General features: G+C 42.2%; 1 protein-coding gene across 3 annotated transcripts in view; it reads right to left on the bottom strand.

The window, feature by feature from the left end:
* Window positions 1-816: 816 nt before the first annotated feature.
* The window catches only part of LOC110963001 (NACHT and WD repeat domain-containing protein 2), a 73,162-nt gene continuing 61,476 nt past the window's right edge, over window positions 817-12,502 (bottom strand). For all 3 annotated transcript variants that reach the window (XM_051944257.1, XM_051944256.1, XM_051944255.1), the window contains 2 exons: window positions 11,631-12,220; window positions 817-8,146 (listed from right to left, as the gene is read on the bottom strand). In XM_051944257.1, the coding sequence (XP_051800217.1) occupies window positions 4,214-8,146; window positions 11,631-12,220 (4,523 nt within the window). In that variant the 3' untranslated portion in view covers window positions 817-4,213. The remainder of the gene's footprint in view (window positions 8,147-11,630; window positions 12,221-12,502) is intronic.

Genomic DNA, 12,502 nt, shown 5'->3' with positions numbered 1-12,502 from the left:
CGTACCTACAGTAGGACACACACACAGAAACACACCGCGTGACCTGTGGAGACCTCCTGTTCGGCAAACAAGCGGTGTAATTATATGCCTGCGCGGCACTGCAGGTGGAATGTGCTAGCGATAGTCAAGCCCTTGTTGTCCTAAGGACTGGAAGCAGCCCCAACAGCCAACAGACATGAGCTCACCATCATTACAATGAGAGGCGTGGCCAAGCCTGTGACTGCGGCCGACCTGATGTTGCCGTGGAGACAGGACACGCACGCACGCACACACACACACACACACAAGCACACACACATGCACACGTGCTGACAGATTGGCTTAGAGTGACACCATTGGGAAATTAAAACGGTAGCCCAAAGCAACAGGGTTTTATTGGCCAATCACAGTTTGATGCTGGATGTGTTTACTTTGCAAGTTTGTGTGTTTCAGCGTGTGTGTGTGTGTGTGTGTGTTTGGTGTAGAATAGGTAAAGGGCACATGCATTGCCTAATTATAATGACAATGTCAGCCAGTGTTGGAAAAATATTCACCACGCTTGTCTGGCATTCGGCATCAAGCAATTACTGGCCTATCAAATCCTTTTACTGCTCCGCTCTGCGTGTGTGTGTTTGTCAGCGCTGTCAGTGTTTTGTGACTCCAGGACACACACAAAAAAAATAACTTCATGAATTACCTGTTTCACAGCCTGCTCTGCAGCTTAACTTACAGCCAGCAGTACTTCAGGACTGGGTTGATTGTAGCCAATTAGACGGAGCTTATTCACCTCTCGGTTGTTTGTCTTGTGCTTTAATGATTTCCAGCGAGGCGGCGGAGTGGAGGCAAAAAGTGAACCATTTTATTACATTAAAATGTTTCATACAAACAATGCATACACACTAGTTTCATATTGCTTCAGACATAAGTTTCTTTTCTGTTTGAATTCCAGTTAAACAACTCTGTAACAAAATGTCAGTACAACATTTATGAAAATATAAATCTCTAAACAGGTAAGTCAGTCCTGACAATACAAAGAATACCATAGAAACATTCATTACCAGTATGTCAACTATGAGTTGCAAACATGTAAGTTATTAAAAGTCATTCAAGTTACTTAACATACAATAATACCATTTACTGGCTTCCATATGGACACATTCAAATATACTCTTAAACTGGCATTCCAATATATTTTATGAGGACTCTTTTTTAAACTTTTTAGCAAAGATAGCACATTTTCTCTATCATAAACAGAATCACAGTCCAACACTGAAACAATTTGGTAACAATATAATTACAGTATAAGCCTCAAAAACCAATGAGACGGTCAACAAAATGAAACACAAACTAAAATTGGGACTTTGGCAATTACATGATAGAATCTCTTCTTTATTTCAATTTAGAAACTCTTGAGTTGGAGTGAAATAAAGTATTTTAAAGCTTGGTGCTACTACCCGGTTTGAAATTATCCAAGGGCCATTACCTCAACTGTTCAAAACTCGTAAACATACAAATAAGGAGGAATGGAATAGCCCTTTAAAAGTATATGTAAAAGTGAAAGTGTGTCGTGTTTTGTTTTGTTGTAATCATGCCTGGCAGATGATTTGAGTCAGAGTTTTAATACTGTTGAAAACAAATTCAGTTTTCGGTTATTACAGACATGCTTTTAAAAGCTATCGCGGCACCTGCAAGGTACAACCTCATAGACTCTTAAATATTCTTTTAGATTGTCAGCAGTTTTAATTTTTAGCCTGTCATGCTGCTATCAGAGTCAGTTTCTGCAGACTCAAATAAGGGTCAAAAAGATCAAGAGCCTATGAAATAGTGTAGGACAAAAGTGGAAACCTGTGGTTTATACCACCTTCAGTAAAACAAGGAAAAATCTCTGTCTGAGACAATTTCATTTAGCAGATGCTTTTATCCAAAGCAACATACATCTGAGAGCAGATACAACATAGGTAGGCGGGGAAGCACTAAGGACCTTGCCTAAGGGTCCTCAAAGGGGGTTTGAACCACTGACCTCTTCTGCCAAAATGAAGGGTGCTAGTCATTGAGCTATCCAGCTATTGAGTAATGCTTGTGTGACAAAGTACATCTAAAATGCAACTTCTACTTTGAATCCCTGCTCATGACAGCAGTCAAATTGTTCAACTACCATTCACGATCTTGAAGACCTCAGGCAAAGGTTTTTCGCTGCTTTGCAAAAGGCGACACACAACCACAGGCCCTAAAATAGGGATGTCATGATATTAGGTTTCCACTACATCGTGATGGTAGCTAAAATAATTCACAATTATTTTAGCTACCAATTTATGGTACTGTCTATGGAAAACAAAGCTATTCGTCCGATTCATTTTTAATATCTTTTATTGTGTGTTTTGTCTCATTTTTACCAAATGAAATACACTCAAAAGTGAAGATACAGTCTGTAATTTTAATTGTACTGTATGTTGTCCCTAGTTACTAGCACTTGATTATGTATGATATTATCATATGTATAATAGTGTGACATGATATCAGTATTTCATTTTGTAAATATCGACAAAATGCCTATTTTTAATTGCATTTTAGCAGTTCATCACAATCTTCACGACCCTTGTTTAATCCCACAGATGTTCAAATTGCTCCCCTCTGATACAAAATGCTAAGATGACAGCATCCTCTTTGTTATATATATTAGGGCTGATCCAAATAGCAGATTCTGAGATCTGGATATTCGGGTGTCTATCTATTCCCGCTAATGACAAGTATCCGAAAATTCGTTATCGTCGGAGTCCGACAGCTTTAGCATTAGCATGGATATCTCCGTCTTCGCATTTTGTCTTCTGTTTAAAAACACGGGTGAAGTGAAGCGTGACGTCAGAGTTGGTAGGTCCGCGTGATACCAATCCAAAGTACCACTGACCCCTGAGGTCACTGCAGTCCATAAGACTGAGATATACCGATTTTTAGTGATGATAAAGCAGCAGATTTCATAATAATTATTCGGATACCACCACAACAACCGCATGCTCGGATATTCGAGTCCAGCCCTAATATATATATGTAGAGACTGTAGCTTTTCAAGTGAGTCAGCTGTAGCCTGCAAGTACCTGGATGGCCTGTGTGTTTCTGTAAGCACACCCAATCCATGTTTTAAGACAAATCTAGATCACTCTAAACAATTTATACAATGTTTCATATAAATAAATCTAATAATTTCTCACAAACCACTCATAAAGTGCTTCCACCTACTGTCTACACTTCTATATATATTCACATGGCCAAGTTGTTTCGAACATCGGGCTAACCACTCCTGTCCTGTAACACTGGAACATTTTGAACAAACTCCACTAAACCTAAAGCAAGAACACTGGTTAAGGCGTGAATGTGTATGGTGCTATGCTACACTGTATGCTCAATAGTGGTGTTTCCCTTAAAAGGAACAGCACACAAATTGACGGAACTGCAGGTAAATTCACATCAAATCTATGTAAACTGTTCCAAGAAATATCCTACAGCTATCATTACAAAGAGCAATGCCATCCGTCTCTCGCGTTGTTGACTGGATTTCATTACACTGATCGTCTAGATTTAACGTCAATGCAAGTATTGTGTAACGGTGCGTATACTGTGTTTACAAATTCCCTGCATTTTCATAAATCTTGTAATCTGCACATAAAGAACATTTTAAATTCCAGGCACTCACTTTGATTGCATTAAGCACAACATAACATTTTTAAGGAGTTGCACAAATTGCAGCAGCCAAAAAGAGATATGTACATATGTTCATAGTTCTTCCTTTTTGTACAGTACGGCCTGATGTAAATACAAACATAAATATACTCTTTTAAGAACAACATTATGGCTTAATGTGCACAATGAAAATAAAGACAGTGTACAATGAAAGTGGCTAAGATCACTGGAATGGCTTTGAAAATGTTTGACCGAGACATTTGAATAATAACTTTGTTCTTCAAATGCAAAAGGACACATAATGGCAAACTAATACTTCACAGAACTGACATTTTTCTTCTTTTCTAAAACAGTATTTTTCTAACAGTCTTAATGTGTAAAACAAACATAAAATGTATCATAAGTTGGAAGTAAGTAATACATAATTTGAGTGCAGCGTTAAAACGGTCGGCCCATTAACTACCCAGAGGGCTGACATCTGCAGCTGAATCACGTGGCTGTAAACAAGAATCAACTGCGACCCCAGAGATTCTAAGCTTTGTCACCTGTGCCCACCCAACTACCTTAACTCCTGATACTCCTTTCTTCTCCACCTATCACTGGAGCAGTTCAGTCTTTTTGTAGGCGTTGTCGACTCACCTTCTCCGGAGTCCGACACGTTGATGGGACTGTCCCTGGAGAACACCTCTGTTGACTCCCTCCAAGTGCAGTCAGCAACGGTTTTAAAGGAATGGTTGCCACATTTGGGCCGCACCTTCTGCGAGGCGTTGTTGACAATCTGTCGGCTGTTGGAGGTGGCTATCTTTATCTTGAGAGCAGCATCCACACGATCCACAACTGTGTATGTGCCGATGCTGCCATCCTCGAAGCCAATGATGATGTTTAGTGCTCGCTGGGAAAGAGACAGGAAGGTGGGGGTCTTGTAAAGCGAGCATGTGCCGATGCTCTTACCATCAGCAAGCCGCATCACGATCAGATTGGATACGACACCAGCATCGTCGTCTTCGTCGCAGTTCCGGAAACAGATGTATACAAGATAACGGCCATCTCTTGATAATTTCTGGCGCCAGATTATACCTGCAGCGTGGACAAGCCGTAACTTCCCACTGTGAAGATCCAGGACGTTAATATTCTCATCACCTTTAGAGACGATTCCTAATTTCCCATTGGGAGAAATCTGGAAGTCCTCTAGATTTTTGAGGAAGTTGGTTGGGAGCTGGACACGTCTGCAAACAGACTCATCTGCCACGCTCCAGATAAAGACGGTCTCTGTGGACGTAATGAAGACCACGCAGTCAGGGCAGTCAGGAATGAGCTTGAAGTTGGCAATGGTGATACCATCATCACAGACAAACTTCTTTGACACGCTGCCTGACCAAAGGCTGACAGCAAGGAGCTTGTTTTTGGATGTTCCTACCAGGAACGTGTTTGCTGTGGTGATCAGTGCATTCTGGAGAGTGACTAAGATGTTGCACACTTTGTGCCCAGTGGCAAGCCTCCACACTCTGGAAGCATTCTGCTCACAGAGGGACACCACAAACTGGTCGTTGTGGGTGATTAGCAGCTGTGATATTCTCTGTCCGTTGATGCGGAAAATATTTTCTCCGGTGTTGGTTTGCCAAATGTATTGACTGGACTTGTCGTCAGAAGTCACCATGAGATCCCCTGAGGAGGTTAGGACACAGTTTTCCACTATGCCCTCGTGCTTGAAAACGGTTTCAATAAATCCAGTGCTAAAGTTCCACTTGTGGACAGCTTCTGAGCCATCCATGGTAAACACGTAGTCCTCTCTGCCGGACAGCTGCAAGGTCTGGATCTTCTTGCCTGTTTTATCAATGTTGGACATGGCGGTGATGATATCAATGTCCCAGACAGACAGAACTCCACTGCTGGCAACAGAAAGGAGCAGATTGTGGTGGACTGATTTGATGAGTTTTACAATAGCCCCTGAGATCTCAATCAGGCTAGCCATACACTGTCCACTGTCCCTCCGCCAGACAAAGATAGAGGAGGTGTTTTCCATGGATGCCACAATGCTTTGTCCATTTTTGGAGAGAACAGCTGCAACAAAGCGTTCACTACGTTTGGCTTTGAACTTCTCTACCATTTTCCATACTTTTGTGTCCAGAACCTCAATACTCCTGGCCTTACAAATGAGAATGGAACGCTGGTCTTCAGACAACTCGATGCCCACCACTTCACTGTCATCCCCTCTACAATCATAATCTTCCATCAGTTTCGGGTTGGTGATCTCTTTGGTGTTCCACACGGACAGACTGCCTTCATTGTCAACCATCACCATTTGGTTAAGGGTGTCCAGCACAAGGATGGATTTGACGAACCCCCCAGAAAACTCAGATGTCATAGTGGCCAACTTGTCACCATTTCCTAGATGAAAGACGGATGCAGTGTTGAGGTACTGGCCACAGAAGGCATACATTCCATCTGGTGAGCACTGGACACAAGTCACCTCGTACCAGCAGTGGAACTGGTAGAGAGGCCAGCCGTAGAGGAGGTCAATGACATTGACGTCTTTACTAGCTTCAAGCCAAGCCAAAGCATGATGGGTAGACAAAGTAAAGCCATTGATGAAGGCAACCCCACCAGTGATGCCACCGTGCTTGGACCCCTTGATTTCAACCTCAGATAAAAGGCAGGACTTGTGATTATCATAGATGAGCAGTGTATTTTTAGTTGTGGCCACGACCAGATACTTCTCATCAGAGGTTAGCCTGATTCCCAGCACAACAGATCTGGCTGTGTCGATCTGCCGTAGAAGCTGTCTGCTTTCTACATCCCAGGTGCTGACAGACCCGTCCTCCAATGCAACAAGGACTATGTTTGGGGCGAGAGTGGGCAAGATCTCCACAATCTGCATATAACTGGAGCACAGAGGAAGCCTTTCTGGACTGTAGGTGACATCCATAGAGGAGTGGAGAGGCACAATAGAGCAGTACTTTGGGCCATCTTTGTCACACTCCAGCAGGAGGTGTCTGAGCTTTGGAAGGGAGGTGACTACTGGCAGAAGCCTTTGCTGCAGCTCTGCTGACAGTGATGCTGGGTTCTTCAGCACTTTTACCTTAATGCTACGGAGGGTGGTGGCCAGAAACTTCAGCTCTTTTTCTTGGGTGTAACTGTAAGCTAGGTCAATGTCTGTTAAAGCCTTTTCAAACTGGCCAATCTTAATCATTGTGTAGAGCCAACTGAAGTTCATAATGACGCCAAACATGAGGTCATCGGTGCGCCCGCTTCTAGTAAGGTGATACACCAGCTCCGTCATCTTTCTGTGATTGACAAAGAAAATGTCAGGCTCCAAAAGATTGCACTGGAACACCCAAGGTTGTTCAGGGGTCTGTCTGTCATAAGAGTACTTATCAGAAGATGTTTTTTCATGGGACTGTTGATGGTGTGGGTTTTTGTGATGAGAAATGTTCAGGGAAGTGAAGTGGTTGTTGTCGTAGGTGAAGATTTTCTTCCTGCCTCCTGACCAAGCCCCAAGGAAGTACTCAGCTAAGAGACTGTGCATTTGATGCACATCCTCTTCATTACTAAGATACAGCTTCTGGGCAATGAGATGCAGGTGTCTGTTGGCCCAAACCATCAAGGTGACGTTGCGCACCTGACGCTCCACCAGGTAGCCATCCAGTTCCTCTTTAAGCTTTGCAACCAAGTCATAGGAGATCCTCAGTGGGTTTTTGAGGTAAGTTGCCACAATGACATCCCCAAGAACGATGTTATCAAGTGACAGGATATCTTCCAGCTCAACCTCAGTTAACCCAGCCTTGGCCATGGTGATATATCCTAATGCTCTGAAGACAAATCGTTGGCCCAATTTGTTCTCGACAGAGTAGAATAGTTGCTCTATGCTTTCATGCACTGTGGAACAGAGGGACCTATCATCCACATCTTTGTGAGACCTCCAGTGAACTACTTCTCTGTAGATGAGGTTGACAAACATTGGCAATGTACACTTGGCAAGTGCCTCATTGACATAGATCTGTTGGCCTGAGGTGACTTTTCTCTTCACCCCCAACAATTGCTGTTTTAATGTCTGGCTGCAGACTTTGCGGTCTCTCTGGATTAACTCCACATAATAGCCCTCATCATGGATGAGGTGACGGAGCTTCTGCAAGATACCGTGCTTATTGGGCAACGTTGATACTACAATGCGGACTGTTCGAGGCAGGTGTATGGGGAGCCACCACAGTTTGCGAGCTTCATCGGCATCTGAAAGCTGCTCCAGCGCATCCAGGATGATGACCAAGGGCCTGTGGAACGAGGATTCCCCTAGGAGGTTGATCAGGAGCTCTCTCATCTCCTGAATCTTGTTAGGCAAAAAGTGAATCAGGCAGCGGTAGTTGATTGCAATCTGTTCACAGATGCTCTGGAGGAGGGTTCGTAGGTCTGTGGAGAGCTGGCTGGAGCCAATAAAACGAACAATGACCACTGGATCGGTTTCAGGGCCCATCTCTTTCTGCAGCCATGTGTAAGCCTGAAAAACAGTAATGAGACGTAACTGTCAGAATACATAGGGTAAGATTATTTAACAGAAAGATTTTTGAAATATGACCGTTGAACAAGGATATAAACTGTGGATCATTTGAGGATTGACAACATTTTCAGACACTTGTATGTGCTTCCTGAATAAAACTGACTTGAGTTCTTCTCTTCAGTAGTTGAAGAAACCAGAGGCAATCAACTAGAACAATCAGGGAAGGGCTCATTATCACAGCAAGAAGGAGAGGTTTAATTTTTTTTTCACAACAGAATAACAGTGTTACACTTAAGATTACTTTTGATACACATGGCAAAATGAAAGAAACTCAGTAATGTTGATATTTAATGTCTTCATTTTTAAAGTCATGAAAATATACACATTTTAAAATGTTTTTTTTTAAGAGAACTAATGTATGAATGAGAACTGCTTAAAATTTGAAGATTCATTGATCTTTTCTTTTAATTTCATTCCTAAATGCCTTAAATGACCCAGACTAGCTTTTGGGAGGAATTCAGATGTTATTTGACCCTTATGGAGAAACACAGATAAAGCCTACAACACACTGAGCTCTGAGACAAAGGGAGATAAAAAGAGAGAGGCACAAAATCTGTCTTCATTTCCTGTATTTTAAATATGCTTTACATTTGTGCCAAACTCATATATCAGCTTTTAATCACCCTTCTTGATTTGAGAAGTCTTGTCTGTTAATTGATATTCACAGTAAACTGGAGTTTAACTATAAGCGGTGTTCCATATGACCTTCAATACAGCCACAATATAACTATGCAAAAGTCTAATTTAAACAATCAGCCTTAAATGAAATTCCATATTAATTAATGTGATTCTTGGACACAGTAAATGTCAGCTATTATCATGGGTCCAAAATTCATTTCAGACTAATTTCTCTATTGGCAATATTCTCTAACTGTGTCAAAGCAGTCATTGCAATGTTAGGAACCTATTACATTCTGCTGAATATTATGATTTTACAGTCTCTCTAACAACTAGTTGAATTTATCTTCTAATACATTTATTCATATTCTGCAACCGTGTGTGGTTTGGCTGATGATATGAAAGTCTGCCTAATGTTCTCACACACCTGTTATTATCACAGAGGCCTAAGGCTGCTGGTTTAACATGGTGACCGGAGCAGATCTGAGGTATTAACGCTCAAAATGAAATGTAATTGTAAATGTAATTCCCTTTGACATTATCTTTGTCTTTGCCACCCGATTATTTTCAACTCTTTTATTAAGCTGTGCGGAATCACTTGTAAGACAATCTGTGGCTGTAGAAATGCAATTGTTAAGAAAGGTTTCAAGCTTATTGCAAAAGTGTATTCATGGAAGACTGACTTAGAAGACTCCCATGAATGCAAGACAATTTGACCTTCCAATGGTGCGGCTTAATAATAAACTAGTAATCAAATATTTATCAAATATGTAAAGCTCGCTCCCACACTTTTATCTAACTTTACTGGTTTGCTTAATTTTAAATACTACTAAGAAAAGCTACAAACAAACCCCATCCCAGGCTACTTGAGGAGAGCAGAGAGACATATTTTCTGAGCGAGGTCTGAGCTCAAAATTGAGACCGAAATGCTCCGGGGTTCAGATGAATCAAACCAAACAGGCCAGGTGTGAATCACACCCACCGGACTCCAGGAGCAGCACAGTGGTCCCAGAACTCCTCTGTCTCTATTCAGTGCCTCCTTTAGGCTGACTTTAATCTAATAGAATCCCCTCTCCTTCACACACAAAAGCCACGTAGGAATTCAAACTGTTATTTTTTGTTTTAACCTCCTCTAAGTACCAAATGGATAGAGATACATACACAGGACAATATAATTGTGAGAAATGTTGGACTTCTGACTGAAAATACATAATCGTAAATGCCTGCTGCAGAAGTATTTAATATCCAGAGCTTTTACTAAATGATGAGGTGGACAGTGTCACTGCAGCTATAACAGGTAGAACACATGTAAACTGGGCTTATATGCGTATTAGTACAATAGGGTTGTGTCACAATTCAGTCTGCTTATGAGTGCTGGTAAATAAAATTGAATATGTTGTATTGAAAAAACATCTCGGCTTAATTTTGAATTGACAAAACTGGCACCGATATTGTGAGAAAGTAGAAAAAATGCTTCATCTCAGGACACAATGTGACTGTCAAGCTTTAAAAAACATCCACAACGACGATGTTACAAAATGTTGTGGCTCTCAGAAAGCAAGCTTGATGGAATACAAGACACATGGTCCAGCTGCACTGAAGCAGTAGGGCGAGAATAACTACAAATGATAGAATTGTTATTTCTATTTCGCCATTCTTTCAACGTTTCTCACAGAGCTCCCCCACCTTTACGAGTCTCTGCTCCGAGTGTGTACATTTAGTGTTGCTAGCCTGAAGCCGTATACCTTAAAGTCACCCCGTCTTTTATTTAAAGGTCCCATATTGAGCCACTTTCAGCACATTAATCAAAGTCTTAGGTGTTTCCATCGTGTGTCTTTCTGTTTCTCACCATGAAATATTACAAAGATGGTTCATTTCATCGTGACTGTACAACCCCTGGTTTTGCTTAAAAAAACAATGAGCTGCTGCTGTTCCCGCCCCCTTCAGGAAGAACACACTCTCTGCATCTGTGATTGACAGTCGGAGGTGTAAAGTTGGGAGACTGACTCGCTGTGTGGGAACTTGATAAATGGAAAAATAAAAATTCATATATGGGACCTTTAATCTCAATTCTCATTGTTGAATTTGTACTTTCAAACATTGTAACCGTGTAATCTTAAACAGCTAAATTAAGGCTTTAATCATTGTTTTGTTGCTGCTATTGTAACATTTTACACAGCTGCTATGAGCTGAATCTGGATAATATGAATGGCGCTTACAATAAATGCGGGTTTTATTGTGACACTTATTATGAAGGTTGGACAGGAGGGCTGGATAAGTGGGTGTCTGCTGTGTGATCTTGGCTACAGTGTGATCCTAATGTAGCCGGGCAGCCAGATGGCACACAAATCCAGAGCGAACAGAGAATAGGCTACACACACACACACTTGTGCATCCATCAAAAAACAAATGTAGCAATCTTCGCTGCGAAATCACCGCAAATGTTAACACATAGATGCAAGCCGCAAATCAAAGCACACCTAGTCTTACACAGATGTGGACAGACGTGAACAAACACACACTTGCGCGGCTTCACAGGATATTAGAGACGTGCGCATGGCAATGGACTGACTCTTGGCAGACACACAGATGGTCAAGCAAGCATTTGATGAGAAGAGATGAACAGTTGCACGCCCCCTCATACTCTGCTGTACAAAGACGGACACATGCTCAGATCAGACAGACAGACGAAAGCAAGCGTGAACACGCTGCGAGCCAGAGTGAGACAGAAAGGGGGACGGAGATGACACAAAAGGAGAAAGATAACAGCATCATTTTTTAGATATTCTCAGCCTGCATGTCTCACCTCTTTGGCCACCTCAGACAGCAGCAGAGTCTTTCCAGTGCAGGGTCCTCCGTACACCACTAGAGGGCTCATTCTGCTTCCCTTAGACGGCATGACATACTCCTGCACGTAATCCAGCGACTCGGCCTTGTACTCATAGAGGGCTGCGAAGTTTTTGCAGAGTGACAGGTGCTGCAGGATCTCATCGTACAACGGATCAGTCTCTGTGTCAAAGTTCTGCTGGACTGTGGCCTGGATGATATCCACCATGTCCTCGTAGAACTGTTTACACAGACCTTCGACGTAGTGGCTCTCCACTTCTTGGGAGTAGCCTAGCTTCATGTCGCAGTGAGTGACAGAGGAATAGACGCGGAGGTTGGAGGCAGCCACGACTGTGGGGATGAACTCGTCCCGAACCTTCAGAAGGCGTTCGTAAGCTTCCTGGTTGCGCATGACGCGATCGCCGCTGACCACAATGTCCATGTAGCGGGCCATCTCAGGGATTTTGGCGAAGCGGTCAAAGTTGGAGATCTTGCGAATGTAGCAGACACATTTCCTGAGAAAGGCAGGAGTTTGTTTTCCAAGGGCAAAGTCTAATTCATCCTCCAAGGCTGAAATGAGAACAAATAAAGTGAGGTGAGGAAAGTCGTTAGCAACTTTTTTCTTTCTTTTTTTATTTACTTCTTTCTACATTGCTTTTAGTACATTCTAAAATGGCCTAAATAACGTAATGTCAAGGCAAAAACTGGCTAAGTTTTAGGAGCTTTTAGTTTCTGATTAGGCAGATTTCTCCTGAGCTTTGTTTAAATGAAACAAAGTTGACAAAATCACATAAGCTAACAGTGCTGAACAAAGACCCCACAGACTGAAATTCTGCCCGCATCTCCTGTGTA

This window comes from Acanthochromis polyacanthus, chromosome 23 (genome assembly GCF_021347895.1).
Source record: "Acanthochromis polyacanthus isolate Apoly-LR-REF ecotype Palm Island chromosome 23, KAUST_Apoly_ChrSc, whole genome shotgun sequence".
NCBI classification, from domain to species: domain Eukaryota; kingdom Metazoa; phylum Chordata; class Actinopteri; family Pomacentridae; genus Acanthochromis; species Acanthochromis polyacanthus.
The sequence above is the reverse complement of the archived record's forward strand: the minus strand, read 5'-3'. Positions and strand labels throughout refer to the sequence as shown.